Raw genomic sequence first — 18,291 nt, 5'->3', positions numbered from 1 at the left:
AGTGACATCAATCAGAGTTTGGCCCCGACAGAGCAGTGCTCATAAGGCACCCCACATAGGAGGAGTACCCATGACCAAGAATATGACCAGGATCAGGGCCTCACTAGTTATCCAGGAAGGGGCAGGGCAGCCAAGACCTGAAACCTAAAGTTGTTGCTTGAATGTCGCCTCCATAGATTTGCTCCTAGCCTTTTGATTTTCTGGACAGCTCCTCTTCTGCTCAGCATGAGACTCTCTGACTGCTCGGTACCATGGAGAGCTCCTCTGCCCTGCTTGGAAAGCTGAAAAAGCACAGAGAGAGTTGCCCTCTGGCCAAGGTTATCCAGCTAGGAGGGGATTTGAACTTGGATGTCTGCACTCCAAAACGCTACTCTGCATTTTACTCTGCCCCTTAGAATGTCAGTTAGGGATGTCAGAGGATTCCTGTGGAAACGGAAACAAGAGGGAAAGTTGCCGATGTTTGCTTATTCATCCCACATCTGGAACAGAAATCAGTCCTGCGAATATGATTGGTATTTTGCTGTTTTTGTCTGCAAATGATACATAATTTACTTACAAAGCCCTGAACAATTTAGGTCCAGGCTATCTTAGGGATGGCCTGACCTCTTGTCTTACAGCTCAATCACTGAGATCATCTTCAAGAGCGGCTTTGGTCTTCCCTGAGTTGCCAAGGCTCATTTAACACTGCCATGAAATCGAGCCTTCAGTGTTATCAGCCCAGTTCTCTAGAATGCTCTGCCAACAGAGATTGGGCAGGCTTCTTCTGTTTTACGCTTTAAACACCTGCTGAAAACCTTTCTGTTTTGCCAGGCTTGTGCAGGCAATTAAGAAGTCTTTTTTACAGTAGTTGACCTTTGTTTTTAGTGTATTTCTATCTGGTTTTTACTGTATGGTTTTTTATTCATTGTAAACCACTTTGATGTTTTTTGAAATGAAACAGCAGTATACAAATATGTTTATAAATAAAACAATGGATAACCTTTTCCAACATTTACATTGTTTGGAGCCAGTTGTCCACACGAAGACACTGGTGTGGTAAAACTGGATTGTACCAATCTGAACTAAACTGTGTGCATAGCAAAGCATGTGGTTATGTCACAGTGAATATAGCTCAACATGTGTAAGTTCATGGACAGACCAAGATATTTTGCAGATGATGGGGTTATTTTATTACATTCCTATCCCACCTTTTCCCCAGAAACTCAAGGCATTCTACATGGTCTTCTCCTTTCCCCCCCTCACAACAACCCTGTGAGGAAGATTAGGCCCAAGAACACCCTAGTGAGCATCATGATTGAGTAGGGATTTGAACCCAAAGCCTGCTTTAACAATCTACCGCTACACCACACTGGGTCATTGCGCTGGTAACGTAGTTCTCCTAGATCAAAAACATTACGGTAGAATAAAGTTGATGAGAAAATGTGAGCAGATGATTTCTTTGCAAAGGCTATGTGCTTCTAACCTTTGATCCTCTCAAACAGATACAACATCATGGGAGGTGCCAGATCTGAATGGTTGCATTTCCTGGCGCCATACGAGACCATTGTTTTGCACTGGGACAAATGTTCATGAGGGGTAGCAGTGAGACTCCAGGCATCTCCTGAAAGGGGCACGGGAGAAAGAGAACAGGAAAGATCAGGACTGCAGACTAATTATGACCTTGTCACTAATGGCTGATGACGTACCCATCACCATCTGGCCTCTGACTGGCCACAGGGATTGACTGACTCAGAGCAGCTCTCTCAATCCTGGGGCTAATGGTTTTTGTTAAACTAGCAGACTCCCCCCAGCCTGCTCTGTTATCTGTTGCCTCCCTCCCCTTTCACAGAAAAAATGGATTAGTTAGTAAATTGCAGAGAACAGGTATTGAGGTCTGGTTGGTCGTCTCTACAAATATAAGGGCAGTGGTGAAGGTGACAACCATTTCATCCCCTTACCATATTTTCCCTGCATTAGATCTTTCATATATGATCAAAGGCTAAACACTGCTCTGAATAGGGCTTATTTGAATACAACCCATTGAAACCATAAAAAATGGTGCAGTTTTGAAATCGGTGCAGTTTAAAAAGGCTCAGTCTACCATCTTGATTCAAAACCGCGCCCAGTTCTATCCCATCATAGATGAAACCCTGCCCCTTGATCTCGTGAACCATCCTGCAAAATTTCATTACGCTATCTTAAGAGGTATCCCAATGCATAGCCAACAAACACCTTTCCAAAAATATACGGCCAGTATGTTGTAGTGGAGAGAGAGTGTGAGGCTTGGACTTGGGAGACTCAAATCAGTGCTCAGCCCATGATGCTCCATTGGTGGCCTTGGGCCGGTCTCTGTTTCTCAGCCTAACCCTGTGTCACTGGGCTGTTGGCAGGACAGAATGGGGCAGATCCTATGTACCCCACCCCAAGACCCTTGGAGGGAGGCTGACATATAAATATGATAAATACATTTCCTCTTCCACATGGCAGAGTTTACAACAGAGGTGGGGAACCAGATGGCCCTCCCAGTGCTGTTGGACTCGTTTCCATCAGCCCCAGCCAGCGTGGCCAATTGTCAGGGATGATGGGAGCTGTAGGCCATCAAACATCAGAAGGACCAAGTGTTCCCAGTCCTCCTTTGTAGTTTGTGAACCATACCATGGTGGCAGTTGAGCCTCATTCCAGAAGTTCTGCAAGAACTTCGGAGGAGTTCCAGAATTCAGTGCAGACAAAATAAAGCACTTCTTCACATGGCGCATAGTTGAACTATGGAATTGGCTCTCACAGGAGCCAGTGATGTCCACCAACTTGGATAGATGTAAAAATTGACAGATTCATGGGGCTATCAGTGGCTACTAGCCACAATGGCTATGCTTTCCCTCCATGGTTGGAGACAGTATGCTTCTGAATAAAGTTGATGGAAACTGCAGGAGGGGAGTGCATTTGTGCTCAAATCTTGCTTTTGGGCTTCCCATAGGCATCTAGTTGGGCACTGTGAGAACAGGATGGTAGACTATTGGCCTGATCCAGGCAGGACTCTTCTTACGCAAGTTTGAGGCCTCCCCACCCTCTGCATAAGCTCCTTGATTGCCTTAGTGCGACCTCCCCACCTAAATGCTTCATCTTTTCTTCCATCAATGATACAGGGCTTTCTTGTAGACTCAATGCATTCACCTGCATGGGAGAGAGAAAAAACAGCCCATAAAATATTCAGTTCTGATCAGCAGCTGCCCTTGCAGGTTGGCTGACTCTTTCCCTTTCCCAAAAGGTTTGCTATCGGGTCTCCAGGTGCAAGCAAAAGTTGATGATGTTGAGGGGTCAGGGCAGATTGAATGTCTGGAGAACACAGGCAGCCTTCATCTCGCTGGCCTCCCAGCTGATGGCTGAACAAATGAGCCGTAATCATTCCCCAGGGAACAGCCACACTGAGAGAGCAAAGTATGGCAGCAGTTTTGTTAAAGCTGCATTGGAGAGAAATGGTGCAAACAGATTCAGTGTCACAGGTGGGTTTTGGTTACAGCATCCTGGCACCATCCTGAACTCACCGATGGGTCTTCAGCACCTTTTCCCCTTTCTGTTATTGTGTTAGCTGTTGGTTCCACTGTTGGAGAGAGACTAAAGATTAAGAGGGATGAGAAATAGGCATCTGCTTACACAGTCTTAAGGGCTAATCTGCCCTGCTATACTGCAGGAGCGTTGAAGAGAAGGGATTCTTACACAGACATCATATACACACACAAGTACCCAAGAAACTCTCAAGGAGAGCACAGCTCTCCATGGTCTGCAAGGCGCTAGCTGGCAGGCTTATGCTGGAACACCTTCCCCATGGAAGAAGCTTGCATGAGTTGAAAGGATCCCTCCAACAACTTGCCCAGCTGCTATTGGGGAGGAGTGGCCAGCCCACAGAGTGGACGCAGGTGCTTCTGGACCAACTCCCCCGGGGAAGGAAGAAGCTGAATTAGTTCACACAAGTAAAGGACAGCCAAGGAAGAGTTTAGATGTCCTCTCCCACCACCAGCATGGCTACCACCCCTACAGAACCAGCAATGAGCAAACAGATGGGAGGCAGCCAGTCAGGTAAGTGGCATTTCTGCTCTCCTTGAACCATGTTTATTCCCACCACCACCACCACCACCATCACCACCATTCAAGTCTGAGGTTTTTCTTCTTCTTAGCAACAGGCCTAGTTGCAACTGGTTGGAAAGGTACCAACTGGTACTGCAATTGGGTACCAAAGGCATTGGATATGATAAGAATGGGTGTGTTTGAGGATGCTGGTAGGTACTGGAAGAGATCCTCTGTCACTTGTTTCTTGGAAAAAGCACCACGCTGTCTTCCTCCCTGGACCAAAGTGGGTCTCATCATGCTGCAGTATGCTTCACCCTTGGACCCAGATGGCAAGCTTGGCTTATCTGACTAAGTCAGGATTTCCCACAGCAAAGTTGCAGAAGGAACATAAGAAGTGACATAGGAAGTGCAAAGTTCTGTTCTGTTTTGGTAGGAACAGTTTTACTTGTTTTCATAACTGTACATCGTATTGTAACCCGTGCTTCTGCTGAAGGGAAAGGAAGAAAACATGTATGTGTGTGAGAGAGAGATACTGTGTTTCCTCAAGGAAAACTGATCTTATGCAGCAGGTGTGGGGGACCTTTGGCCCTCCAGAGATTGCTAAACTACAACTCTCATGAGCTATGAACCGTCCCGTACACTACGTTCTGCTACGAAGGCCCTCCTCCGGGTTCCAACTCACACTGAGGCCCAGAGGGTTGTGACAAGATCTAGGGCCTTCTCAGTGGTGGCCCCTGAATTGTGGAATTGTGGAGCCCAGCAAACATGACCAATGACCGGGGAGGATGGAAGTTATAGTTCAGCAACATCAGGAGGGCCAAAGGTTCCACACACACACACCTATTATACAGAGAGGGTGTGTGCACCTTTCCTTCACAGGGGTCCAGCAACGGGGGAGCAAGCTAGTTGTTTGGGAGGGACACTTGCCCCACCCTGGCTCTAAGAACACAGGTACATAAGAAGAGCCTGCTGGATCAGGCCAACAGCTCATCTAGTCCAGCATCCTGTTCTCATAGTGGCCAGCCAATTACTCAGGGGAAACCCACAAGCAGCACCTGAGTGCAAAGAACACTCTCCCCTTCTGCGGTTTCCAGCAACTGGTATTTGGAAACATACTCCCTCCAGCTATGGAGGCACTACAGAGCCATCATGGCTACTAACCATTGATAGCCTTATTCTTTATGAATTTGTCTACTCCTCTTTCAAAGCCATCCTAGTTGGTGCCCATGACTACCTCTCATGGGAGTGAATCCCATTGTTTAACTATGTGCTGTGTGATGAAGTACGTTCTTTTGTTTGTCCTGAGTCTGACAACATTCAGTTTCATAGGATGGCTGTGAGTTCTAGTATTATGAGAGGGAGAAACGTTTTCTCTATCCACTTTCTTCATGCCACACATCATTTTGTGACCTATCATGTCACCTCTTACTTGCATTTTCTCACCCTCCTCTGATGCTGTCGTAATTCAAAACCCATTTAGAGTAAATGCCAATCAATGCCCCGATTCTTTATGGGGTATGATACAGCCCTTCTCTTGTCTGTTTCTGCCAGGGCTCAGCCTAACTCCTGGCAAAGCTGGGAGCCCTGTGTTGCTGTGCAAGGTGTGTGGAGACACCAGCAGCGGGAAGCACTATGGCATCTATGCTTGCAATGGCTGCAGTGGGTTCTTCAAGCGGAGTGTCCGGAGGAAGCTCATCTATAGGTGAGGGCGACATCTGTTCTCAGTAAGGCTCAGCTTGGCTCCTGGCAAAGCTAGGAGCCCCATGTGGCCATGCAAGATGTGTGGAGACCAGTGGAGGCTTGTGGCTCTCATGTCAGTGGGGCAGTGAATCCCGTCTGGGTTTCAGTCTGAACTTTCAAGGGAGCTGTCCAAGGTGCTGAGCACCTTGAAAGTTCAGACTAAAACCCAGACGGGATGCACTGCCCCCCTGACATTGCTACCAGCCTCCGCTGGTGGAGACACGTAGGCGTTTATGCTTGCAGGGGCTGTATATGCAGTCCAGCCATTCATGGGTCAAATAGGGCAAAAGCAAAGGGGCTTAAGGGGAAAGGAAGTTACTAGTCCTTAAGTCTTTGAAAATGTGTGCATATTGTCTCCTGTAATTCAGAAGTGGGGGGTCATTAAGGGTGCGCAATCCATGTCTTGCATACTTTGCCCCATGGTTGACAGAAGCTGTTAAAAATGCAAATATATAGAAATTTGTATCGTTTATGCTGGTCACAGAATTCAACTTTTCTTGGCTCAGAATACTTTGCCTTTTGAAGCATAAAAGCAAGCACCGCAGTAGCTAAAACAGGTGTACGGAGCCTTTGGCCTTTCAGATGTTGCTGAACTCCAGCTTCCCTCTCCCTCAATGGCAGGGGATGATGGGAGTTGTAGTTCAGTAAACTTTGGAGGGCGAAACATTCCCCACCCTTGGCCTAAAGCATCCAGGAACAGCAGCATCCTACAGCTGCATCGCTGCTACCTGATCCTGTACCATGTCATGTTGTTCTCTTGACAGGTGCCAGGCTGCCACAGGGATATGTCCAGTAGATAAAGCACACAGGAACCAGTGCCAAGCTTGCCGGCTGAAGAAATGCCTGCAGGCTGGAATGAACAAGAATGGTAAGCAGAGATCTGGGGGCTGGGAAAAGGCTCTCCCCTGTTGGGCTTCAAATGCATAACCTGATTGATTTCAAGCTGGTCTTTTGGGAGCACATCCGTAGTAGGATTCAGGATCTGATTTTGTTTTTTCACTACAACCCCAGGTCCAGCAGCTGGAACCAGCTGCAAAACAGTGGCTAGGCTTGGAGCTACAGACTGTGGCCGTTTGCCAGTTATAACCCCAGAATTGGATCCCCATTGGCATGCATCAGGCACAGCCTTTGAAGGTCCCAGTTTGAGGTGAAAGGGGGAGTAAGAAATTTACAAATAAATATATTTTTTCTTTGCTCCATTGGTGGATGCTGAGTGAGAAGGGAAGCAAACTGGCTGATGCTATGAAGGATACAGGTAAATCATATACGGTTGGGAGTTGGGTGGGCAGGCAGAGAGGACAGTGCTTGAATTATTGGGGGATAGAGAGCATTTAATAAAACTCACAAGCCCCATTACATAACTCTCCTCCCCCAACTGAGTCAAATCATGGGGGGCAAGGCGTAGCTTTCTAAAAAACATTAGCTAAGGGGGTTGTTACCTTCATTAGTGTTTTTTAGGCAGGGAGTCGAGACACTTTTTATTTCACCAGATTCTTGAAGGATTTTAACTGAATTGTTGAAATTCCTGGTTCTTGAAGACACACCTGTTTAGATAAGGATTCCCTTGAACTGTCTGATCTAATTGTTTTAATTACTCTTTTAAACGTCTTGTTGGGCTTTTTAACATGTTTTATTGTATGTTTTAATTCTGGATTTTTAAAAATGTTTTGATAGAATTGTTTCATGGTGCATTTTAACTATATGTGGATATTACAGAGCTGATTCTGTGAACTGCTTAAAAGCCATTTTGGCTGTATATTTATTTATTTATTTCAAAAATTTATATATCGCTCTAGTTCCGAAACTCAGAATTCAGAGCGGTGAACATTAAAAAACAGAGATAATACAAAAACAGCATAATAGAATACCTAAAAACAAATAAGTAAATTAATACTAAAAAGTTCGACAACAATCTCACTTCAAACATTAAAAGCTAGTTGAAACAGGTATGTTTTAATCCGCCGACGGAATTCAATGAGAGACGAGGAACGTCGTATCTCAGATGGTAAATTATTCCAAAGAGGAGGGGCGGGGCTCCAGCGGAGACCCTAAATGGGGGCAAGCAGGGCGGCTGCGGTTGCTTCTCACGCTAGTGCAGTGGTGGCTCAGAGGCTTGCAGTGCTTTCCGGCCGGCCGTCGTTTTCAGAGTCGCTATGGTGGGCTGTTGCAACCCTTTCCGAGCGGCGGTGGGGCTGGGTGTCATCGGCCTGGCGTGCCTGGCCTTCGGGGTCTTTTTGATCGTCATGGTGCCCGCCATTGTGAAGAACCAGGTGGCCAAGAATGTGCGTCTCAGTCCCAAAGGCATGGTGTTCGAGTTGTGGAAGGACATCCCAGTGCCACTCTTCATGTCTGTCTATATCTTCGAGGTGCTGAATTCAAAGGAAGTTCTTCGGGGAGCAACGCCAGCCATGGCCCAACGTGGCCCTTATGTATACAGGGAACAGAGAGAGAAAACAAACATAACTTTCCATAATAATGGTACAGTCTCCTTCTTGGAGTATCGGTATTTTAATTTCCGGCCAGACTTGTCAAATGGGTCAGAATCAGACTACGTCATCGTACCAAATATCCTGGTGATGGGAGCTGCGGTGATGTTCGAGCATCTGCCGATGGCTATGAGGCTGACTCTCAGTAGCACATTTGTCATCTTCGGACAGGGTGCTTTCATGAACCGGACAGTGGGAGAAATCGTGTGGGGTTATGAGGACCCGCTTATCGACTTCCTGAACTCCCTCAAGCCGGGGTTGCTTCCGTTTAAAGGGAAATTTGGTTTGCTTGCTGAACTGAACAATTCAGATTCAGGGCTGTTCACAGTGAACACTGGCATGGAGAACATCTCCAAAATCCATATGGTGGATACTTGGAACGGATTAAAAAAGGTGCCTTACTGGAACTCAGATCAGTGCAACATGATCAACGGAACTATTGGGCAGATGTGGCCTCCATTCCTTACCTCTTCCTCACCTATAGAATTGTACAGTCCTGATGCCTGCAGATCCATGAGGTTTACCTATAATAAATCCGGGGAATTCAAAGGAATACCTACATTCCGGTTTTTGGCTCCAAAGACATTGTTTGCCAATGGAATAGACTATCCACCCAACGAAGGCTTTTGCCCATGCCGCCAGTCTGGAATCCAGAATGTCAGCTCCTGTCGGCTCAATGCACCATTATTCATTTCCCATCCACACTTCCTGAATGCTGACCCTGAGCTCCTAAAGACAGTGGATGGCCTGCATCCCAATGAAGAAGAGCATGGACTTTTTCTAGATTTGCATCCGCTGACTGGCATTCCTATGAACTTTTCCATCAAAATGCAGCTCAATCTCTTTATGAAGAAAGTCCCTGGCATATTGCAAACAGGGACAGTCAAGCCAGTTGTGTTGCCTCTTCTTTGGTTTGCAGAGAGTGGAGAGATCCAAGGCGATGTCTTGACAATGTTCTATACCATTTTGCTTATCCCTGTTATACTGGGCTATGCACAATATTTCCTGGTTGCACTTGGAGGTGTTCTGCTTTTAATTGCTGCTCTACTTATGCTCAAGAACAAGAGAGATGCTCAAGTAAAGACTCCGCTGATGTCAAATCTACCAAACGGCCAACTTGAGGATTCAGACACTGCCCCTCTTCTGCAAAAGGACTTGAGCACAGTTCATCCCAGGGTTGTTTCCTACACGTGATACCTCTGTTCCTCTTCACGAAAGATCCCTATGAGCTTTCACCAATAGACTTGGGGTGAGGTGGATCCAGACAAACAAATTCAACCACCTCTGTTCTACTTTATTGAAGTTAGGAGATATGTCCCAGCCTTCTTCCACAAACCATGAGTTTGTGGGAAACTTCAGGAAAGCTTCTTGCGCAAAAGGTTGCACTATTCTTTGGATCTTAAGGACAATGGAGAGCCTGTGTGTGAGGAACGGTGTGTCTCTGCCATTATGTATTTCCACGTGACTGGAAGAGTGGCAGCTGAAGGTGGTTCTTCACTTCCATGACAGTAGCTCTCCAGTTCTCTGAAAGCTGATATATATATATATATATTGTTAAAAAGCCTGAAGGCACATTTTGATAGTCGATAAGATCCCAGAGTTTATGTTGCTGATGTTTGCTATTTGAGGGCTATGAAGCTTCTATAGATCTAAACTGACCTAAAGTTTTGTATTACAAACCTTTCTTTCTCTCCCCTTGTTTAAAAAATAAGGTGATTCCTTACATGCATTGGATGCTGATGCCTTCGCTACCACCCACCTTCCCACAGCAACCTATCAACAGCTTAATCTGAAGGTTGGGAAACCCCCAAAGTGGCATTCAGCAGAGCACTCAGAAATTAACATTGGTTTGCAGGGGGAGCAGCAGGATGGAAATTGCATCTGTGAAAGCTATTCAGGTAGATTCTCTTGGATCCTTGGATCCCATGCAATACTTTGCACTCCACAAGTAGTCTTTACTTCTTAGAAATACACGCCCAGTCAAATGCTGTCATCATTTTTGTATGTTTTAATCCGACTGGAAACACGATGCATACTTGCTCACTCATGTGCATCCATTAAACTGTTTTTTAATGGGTAGCCTGTGGTAGAAGCTGCACTTGATTCTCCTCCACATCTGGGCTACTGAAAAGTTCAGTGACATTTGGTCCTAATTTGGGGGTGACAAAAGTGGGAATAGCAGTAAGGACAGGAGGGTGCCTGTATCTTAAGATCCTTCTGGGGACCAAAGTGCCAATACTCTTGGCTTCGCTTCGCTTCGCTTCCACCACCACCAAGATGTCTCCAGTTTCAAGCTTCCAAGAGGCCATCTGCATTCTTTTCTCCATGATTGAACTTGCCACTTCATCTCAGCTCTGGTACTGGAAAAGGCCCTGTTCTTAACTGTTGCCAAAATGCCATTCCATTCTCATTTTCCACTCCAAATTATACAGTGAAAATGCTGGTTGTATCTTTTTCTAGAGAAAAATATAAAGTCTTCTTCCAAAGAGTAGGGGCTATGACTGAGAAGGCCTTCCTCCTGGTGTTCATTTGGCGGATCATGAAAGTTGAGGGAATAATAAGAGTGCTTTCAGAAATCGATCTCATAGGTCGATAGGTTTTGAATTCAACGAGATGGTTTGTCAAATATACCGGCGCCAGTCCGTGAAGAGCCTTAAACGTTAGAACCAGAATCTTAAACTGATGTCTGGAGCTAATAGGGAGCCAGTGAAGATGGTAAAGAAGAGGTGAAGTATGAACCTGAGGACCAGTTTTAGTGATCATCCTCACGGCCGCTCTTTGTACCTGCTTGAGCGGTCGAAGTGCTCTAGCAGAAAGGCCAACATATAAAGAATTACAATAGTCCAGTCGAGAGGTTACTAAGGCCTGAGTTACTTTCATTAATTCTGATGTTCCTAAAAATGGGCGGAGTTGACGGACCAGTTTTAGTTTTGCAAATGTGGCTCTAGACACGGCTGCAACCTGGGGTTCAAAGGTTAGGGCTGAGTCCAAGATTATACCTAAACTACGGACTTGAGATTTTAAAGGGAGAAAAACTCCGTCAAGTGAAGGCAGATGTCCAGTTCCTTGGGGGAGATTTTTGCCAATGAGAATGACCTCTGTTTTTTCTGGGTTTAGTTTCAATTTGTTTTTATTCATCCAACTTTGCACTGCTAGGAGACATTGATTAAGGCAGTTGACAGTCTCTACAGTGTTCGGTGGAAAGGAACAATACAGTTGTGTATCATCGGCATATTGGTGATAATGAATCCCAAATTTTCGAATGATTTTTCCTAAAGGCTTACATAAATATTAAATAACATCGGGGATAAAACAGAGCCCTGTGGAATGCCATATTTTAATGGCCAGGGTTTAGAGCACTGATCCCCGAGGGCAACTCTCTGAAGCCTTTTTTCCAAAAAGGAGCGAAGCCATTTTAGTACTGTACCTCTGAAACCCATTTTAAAGAGACGGTCTAACAGAATGCTGTGATCAATTGTGTCGAATGCGGCAGATAAATCCAATAAAACTAGAAGGGACAGATTGCCTTTGTCATGTTCTAGTCGAAGATCGTCGACTAATGCGACTAGAGCCGTTTCAGTCCCATGATTCGGTCTGAAACCAGATTGGAAGAGGTCATAACAGTCAGAGGTGTCTATAAACTTTTGAAGCTGTGAGGCTACCACTCTCTCAATGATTTTACTCAGAAAAGGTAGATTAGATACCGGTCGATAATTATTTAATATTTTAGGGTCGAGAGAGGTTTTTTTTAGTAAAGGTGTAACCATTGCTTCTTTTAGGCATTCCGGTAAGTGGCCTTGTTGAAGAGAAGAATTTACAATTGTACTAATCCAGCTTGCTAATTTCAAATTTGATGTTTTTATCAACCAGGAAGGACATGGATCAAGTAAACAGGTTGTTGGATTCATTCCATTTAGAAATCAAGGAATGTCATCTGGAAAGATTAATTGAAAGGTGGCAAAAAGTTAAATATCAACATCATTATCATTGCTGCTGGCTTTAAAATTTGCTTTCATAGTGGCTTTACTGTTCATGCTTTTATTGTATGAAGATTGTGTTTTGTTGTTGTGGGGGCCAAAAGGTGGTATGTGTTTCAACCAACCATTCAGTGGTCAGAGAGTCAGGCTCCCTCCATTCCAAGCATTGGGGAGCGAGGGAACATAGGATCATGGGAAGCTGCCTCATATGGAGTCAGACCATTGGTCTATCTCACTCAGAATTGTCTGCACTGACTGACAGCAGCTATAGCAGTGTCTCTCTGCTCTAACTGGAGATGCTGGGGACTGAACCTCGGACCTTCCGCATGCAAAGCTAATACTATACCACTGAGCTACACCCCTTCCTTGAACAGAGGCTCATCTGTCTAATGGTACGAGGCGTTTGCCCACGGAACAGGTTGCCTCGGGAGGGGAAGTGGTGGGCTCTCCCTCACTGGAGGTATTTAAGCAGAGGCTGGATAGCCATCTGTCAAGCACACTGGAGCTTTCTGCACTAAGCAGAGGAATGGACTAGATGATCTCCCAAGAGCCCTCCCAACCCTTTGATCTGCTTGCTTTGTTGCTGACCTCTCACCTATTCTGTCTCAGCTGTGCAGAATGAGCGCCAGCCCCGCAGTACAGCCCAGGTGCGGCTCGACACCATTGACCTGGATCTCGACCGGCCCTCCGAGCATGTGACAATGGCACGGGATGTGCTGCCGCCACCTTGCCCCTCCCTCCAGAGCCACAGAGCTCCCAGTTCCTACTCTGTGACTGGGGCCTCAAGGCGGCAAGCCCCAACTCCTCCAAGCAACCACCGCTTCATGGCCAGCCTGATGACTGCTGAGACTTGTGCCAAGTTGGAACCAGAGGATGGTAAGTGGCTGTGCATTTGGAACATAGAAAGCTACCTTAACACCGAGTCAGGCTGTTGCTCCATCTAGCTCAGTACTGTCTACAATGACTGGCAGGAGCTCTCAAGGGTTTCAGGCGGGGAAGGTAGCCAGAGCTTCCTGGAAATTGAACATGGGACCTTCTGGGTGCAAGGCAGATGCTCTTCCACTGAGCTACAACCTTTCCCACATGGGTACTGCGGGGGAAGGCAGTCAGCCTGCTTTTGTGTCTCACCTAAGGCAGAGACAGGGGACCCATGGCCCTCTGGGATTGTTGGGGTACAGCTCCCATCATCATTCATTGTCCTTATTGGCTGAGGCTGATGCGACTGAACAGCAACTGGAGGGCCACAGGTTCCTCATTGCTGCCCTAGGAGACTCTGTCAGGGTTTGGAGTCATAGCCTTTGTGACACACTTGCTTCCAGCTTCCTTAATACCCCAGAAGACAGCATTGCTGCTGATACAAATCCATTATACATACCATAGCACAGGCTGGTCTGGAGTGGCTGCGCTGGGTTCAACGGAGCCTGGAGGACCATCCTTTCCTGCTGTCTAGTGAACATTGTTAGTACTGCCTTGATCCCTCTCCTTTTGGTTTGGTCTTGTCTGCTGCAGTATATGGATCATGGAAAAATACTTTGAGCATGCATAGGTTTGGACCTATCCCTAGAGCAAATGGTGTTCCAAACCAGAAGCAGCTTCAGTACACCCCTCCATATGGTCAACTGTCGCACATTTTTGTTCCAACAAGCTTTCTCTGCTGGATGAATAGGTTTCTGCCACGGGTGTGTTTTATTGTGTTTCAATTCATTTGCTGTGAAATTCATCAGGAGAGCTTTAAACTGAATCCTAAGGAAGAAGGAGACGGCGGTAAAGACTAACAAAGGCTTGTGCACAGTAAGAGGAACTGAGGGAATGGCTCTAATGGGGCCCAGTAATAGTCTTCATAAAAATGTAGGAAGGAAGCCAAGCCATAAATCACATGGTCTTCGATGTCTGTATACTAATGCCCAGGGTATGGAAAACAAACAGGACAACCTTGAACCCTTAATACAGGACAATAAATAAGACTTGATAGGTATAACTGAAACTTGGTGGGGTTACTCCCAACTGGAACACAGCAATTGAAGGATATGTATGTATGTACTGCCTTCAAGTCGATTCCTACTTATGGCGACCCTATGAATAGAATTTTTTAGAAGTTAAACCTCATGGCCTTTGATGGCATTCTGGGAATAGTGCTCAATTAAAAATATTTTTAAAAATCTCGTGGTGATATTATTCTAGCCTCACTGATCATCTTTAGACACATAGACTGAAGCTACTAGAACCTGTCCACTTCAGTAACAGTAGCCATGTGCCCTACATTATAGGAGGACAGTCTTCTGTTTGAAGGACTGTCAGAGGAGAGTCCTCAACCAGAACACCTTTCCAATCTGGTTTGAAGATAGAGGACCATAATCAGGGAGAACAGGAGGGACCTTGAAATGGCCCATCAACGGTGAGCACCTGGGCAGCAGATTGAAGAGAGAGACAGGTCAGCTGGTATCAGCCTTTTCCCACCATGGTGATGCAAATGCAATTTCTCTAAACTTGCATCTCTACACTTGAAAACTGATCACTATTGACAATGCATAAGAGGCCCATTGATGTGAACATTTCTTTAGAAATAGATGTCTTTAAACTTTCTAAGCAGCCACTCTATAACACTGAAGGGATTATTCTCTCTTCTGCAGCTGATGAGAACATTGATGTAACGAGTAATGAGCCAGAGCACCCAGCAGGCAAGGCTCGTGTGTCCCCATACCCACCCACCAGACCCGAAAGCATCTATGAAACTTCTGCCCGACTCCTCTTCACGGCTGTCACATGGGCAAAAAACTTGCCTGTCTTCTCAAACCTGCCCTTCCGAGACCAGGTGAGTCCCTGGGCCAGCTCTAGCTGCTGATGGGCAGAAGCAGGAGGATCTAGCAACTTATATGACTGTGGTTTTATTCTATTCTTATTATTATTTGATTTATATCCTGCTCCTCCTCCCAGCAGGAGCCCAGGGTGGCAAACAAAAGCACTAAAAACATCATAAAAACAAACTTTAAAACACATTAAAACATCTTCAAAAATGTTACTTAAAAAAAATCTATATGATTACAGAAGCAGGATGGAACACACTGGAGATTGGGCAGAAAAGACTATTGTGCAGGAACAGGAAAGTAATACATAGGATGATGCAATTTGGGCTAAGTGGACACATGATGGAAGGACTAAGGCAGGCAGACATAAAGGAGTTGGTTCAGTGAAAACTGGCCAGTGTTTGTTGGAAAAGTAAAATACATTCCTGTAAGCACAGAGCATCTGTAATCTATCATATGGGGTGTCCTATCCTTTGCAGGTGATCTTATTGGAGGAAGCCTGGAGTGAGCTGTTCCTGCTGTGTGCCATCCAGTGGTCTTTGCCACTGGACAGCTGCCCCCTCCTCTCTGTATCAGAGCTGACCCTCACCCTGAATGGAAAGCTTGTCTCTACAGGAGTGGACACCAGCGCCCTGCAGGAAATAATTGTACGTTTCAAAGCGTTGGCTGTAGACCCAACCGAATTTGCCTGTATGAAGGCAATTGTGCTGTTCAAACCAGGTGAGCTGGCTGAAAGGAGGCACGTGTATTTTCTGAATGTAAAATAGTAATTTAAATGCAAATGCTGCACTAAGAAAACATGAATACAACCGCTTAAAATCATACAAATTGCATCGTAATATATTTTTACTATTTTGAATGATTTATCCTGAATTTGCTCCTTTCCCCTCCCTGTGGATAGCAATGGAGAGCCCAGTGGTCCCAGCTACTAGAAATCTTATTCAGTCACCCTCAGCAGGAGTCTTGAGATTGCAAAGAAATCTTTGCATCCATAAGCGCTAGAAGCTCTAGTCTCCAATCCAAATACTGTTCAGACCCAAACCTGCTTCAGAGCTGCTGCGTCTTATGTCTTCAGGCTACGCCATGAAAACCTAACTGTATATCAGGATTTTAGCCTAGCTGAATAGGTTGATCTAGCACTCTACCCCCAAATACATTTCCACCAAAATAGCTTCAACACACACACACATGCACGACTACTTCTCTCTCTCTTTTCAGAAACACGAGGCCTGAAGGATCCAGACCAGGTAGAGAACTTGCAGGATCAGTCTCAAGTGATGTTGGGACAACATAACCAGATGCATTATCCCAGCCAACCTGTCAGGTACCTACACCTGGGTGTTCATTTTTTTTATTGCCAATATCCTCTCCCCTTTCTGAGTGCATTCATTTCAACCCATCCCATCTCCTGGAACATTTTATAGGATTTCTCTGTTAGGACAATCACCTCTGATCCTGTATTTTCCAACGGGAGCAAGATCAGACAGAACAGCGACAGCTGAATCTCTTTCCTGGCATGGAGATGGAAGACACAAGCACATGAACATTGGCATAAGTAAGGTGGCAGTCCTGCTCAAGTAGCAGATGTGGCCGGTCGAAAGCACTGGGCGGGGGATAGATTCTGTCTATGACATCCCCTTTTATGTTATGTGCCTTCAAGTTGATTACAACTTATGGCGGCCCTATGAATCAGTGACCTCCAAGAGCATCTGTCGTGAACAAGATCTATTCAGATCTTGTAAGTTCAGGTCTGTGGCTTCCTTTATGGAATAAATCCATCTCTTGTTTGGCCTTCCTTTTATTCTGCTCCTTTTTGTTTTTCCCAGCATTATTCTTTTCTAGCGAATCATGTCTTCTCATTATGTGTCCAAAGTAGGATAACCTCAGTTTCATTATTTTAGCTTCTAGTGATAGTTCTGGTTTAATTTGCTCTAACACCCAATTATTTGTCTTTTTTGCAGTCCATGGTATGTGCAAAGCTCTCCTCCAACAACACATTTCAAAGGAGTTGGATTTTTCTCTTATCCAATATCTCCTTGTATATCCTTACAGAAATACAAGCTCCAGCAAAACAATTCTGTTCATAGCTTCAACACTCCCACACAAACCCACATAGGAGTCAAGATATTCATTTGGGGGAGAGAAAGCTGTGCTGCTGCTATTGCTAATGGAGAGCACACCCCTCACTGGACATTGTTGGGAGAATTTTCCTCCCCCTGAACAATGTGGGGAAGTGGTCTCTCCAATTTCACTACTTCCAAATATGATGGAAGTTTCTGATTTATCATTTAAAGCTCTGCATCGTACCTGACCTACACACTGTCTACTCCTTCCAGGTTTGGAAAGCTGCTTCTGCTTCTGCCTTCGTTGAAAATTATTTCTTCAGACCGCATCGAGCTCCTTTTTTTCCACAGGACCATTGGGAACACTCCCATGGAGAAGCTGCTCTGTGACATGTTCAAGAACTGACACCTTCCTTGGAGGCCCTCCAAGACTTCATGATGCAAGTATTGCCATTTAAAAACCTTGATCTGAACGAAAAGGAGAGGGAGGCAAACACTTACCTGTCCATCACCTCTTGGTCTTTGTCTTGTGGTAAATTGGAAAATGGCATCTTAGCTGCAGCCCTAGAAAATTACTGGGATTCAAATACTGCATTCTTATAAGCCAAGTTAATAATAAAAGTCACACTCTCATTATGAAGCCTCTTCTACTACATCCCAAAGCAGGTAGTGATCTGGGTCTATGCATGCAAATAAGTGGGGGACACTTTGTACATGCCCAGAGAACTCACCATTGTTTCATATTCCAGGACTGCATCTTGAAATCAGGTTCTTGGACTCAAGTTACGCTCTGATTTTAACCATGAAACTCAGTCCATAGTGCAGAAAACTGCTTCTAGTCCACTAAGCTAAGGCTGCTATAGAGAAATAATAGCAAGTTTTCCTTTTGAAGACAGACAAGTGTGCTTCTGCAATTCATAGAAAACACTATGGAACGATTTTCCTCTACTTTACTAGTGGAGAGCACCATGGAATCACAAAACCACCTTGATTGGAAAATGCAGACTGTAAAAGTGCTTCCTGATTTTTATTTTTAAAAAGTAAGACTTTTTGCTAACTTCCCATTTCAAGTAAGCTTTTGGAATAATCAAGGCACACCACAGTTTGTACATGAAGCCTAAGAGAAGCTGGAGCATGTGCCTATCCCTAAGCTTCCAGAAATGCTTGACTATGCCAC

At 45.3% G+C, this 18,291-nt stretch overlaps 2 protein-coding genes across 2 annotated transcripts; both read left to right on the top strand.

The window, feature by feature from the left end:
• Window positions 1-3,995: 3,995 nt before the first annotated feature.
• On the top strand, window positions 3,996-17,520 carry NR2E3 (nuclear receptor subfamily 2 group E member 3). The gene is made up of 8 exons (XM_061595844.1): window positions 3,996-4,053; window positions 5,596-5,746; window positions 6,549-6,652; window positions 12,857-13,123; window positions 14,878-15,059; window positions 15,531-15,771; window positions 16,270-16,375; window positions 17,388-17,520. The coding sequence occupies exons 1-8, from the start codon at window positions 3,996-3,998 to the stop codon at window positions 17,518-17,520; spliced, it is 1,242 nt and encodes a 413-aa protein (XP_061451828.1).
• Window positions 7,881-10,175, top strand: LOC133369850 (scavenger receptor class B member 1-like). Its single transcript, XM_061595539.1, has one exon. The coding sequence runs from the start codon at window positions 7,938-7,940 to the stop codon at window positions 9,462-9,464; it is 1,527 nt and encodes a 508-aa protein (XP_061451523.1). The 5' UTR covers window positions 7,881-7,937; the 3' UTR covers window positions 9,465-10,175.
• Window positions 17,521-18,291: the final 771 nt, after the last annotated feature.

Source organism: Rhineura floridana, chromosome 14 (genome assembly GCF_030035675.1).
Source record: "Rhineura floridana isolate rRhiFlo1 chromosome 14, rRhiFlo1.hap2, whole genome shotgun sequence".
NCBI classification, from domain to species: Eukaryota; Metazoa; Chordata; class Lepidosauria; order Squamata; family Rhineuridae; genus Rhineura; species Rhineura floridana.
The sequence above is the reverse complement of the archived record's forward strand: the minus strand, read 5'-3'. Positions and strand labels throughout refer to the sequence as shown.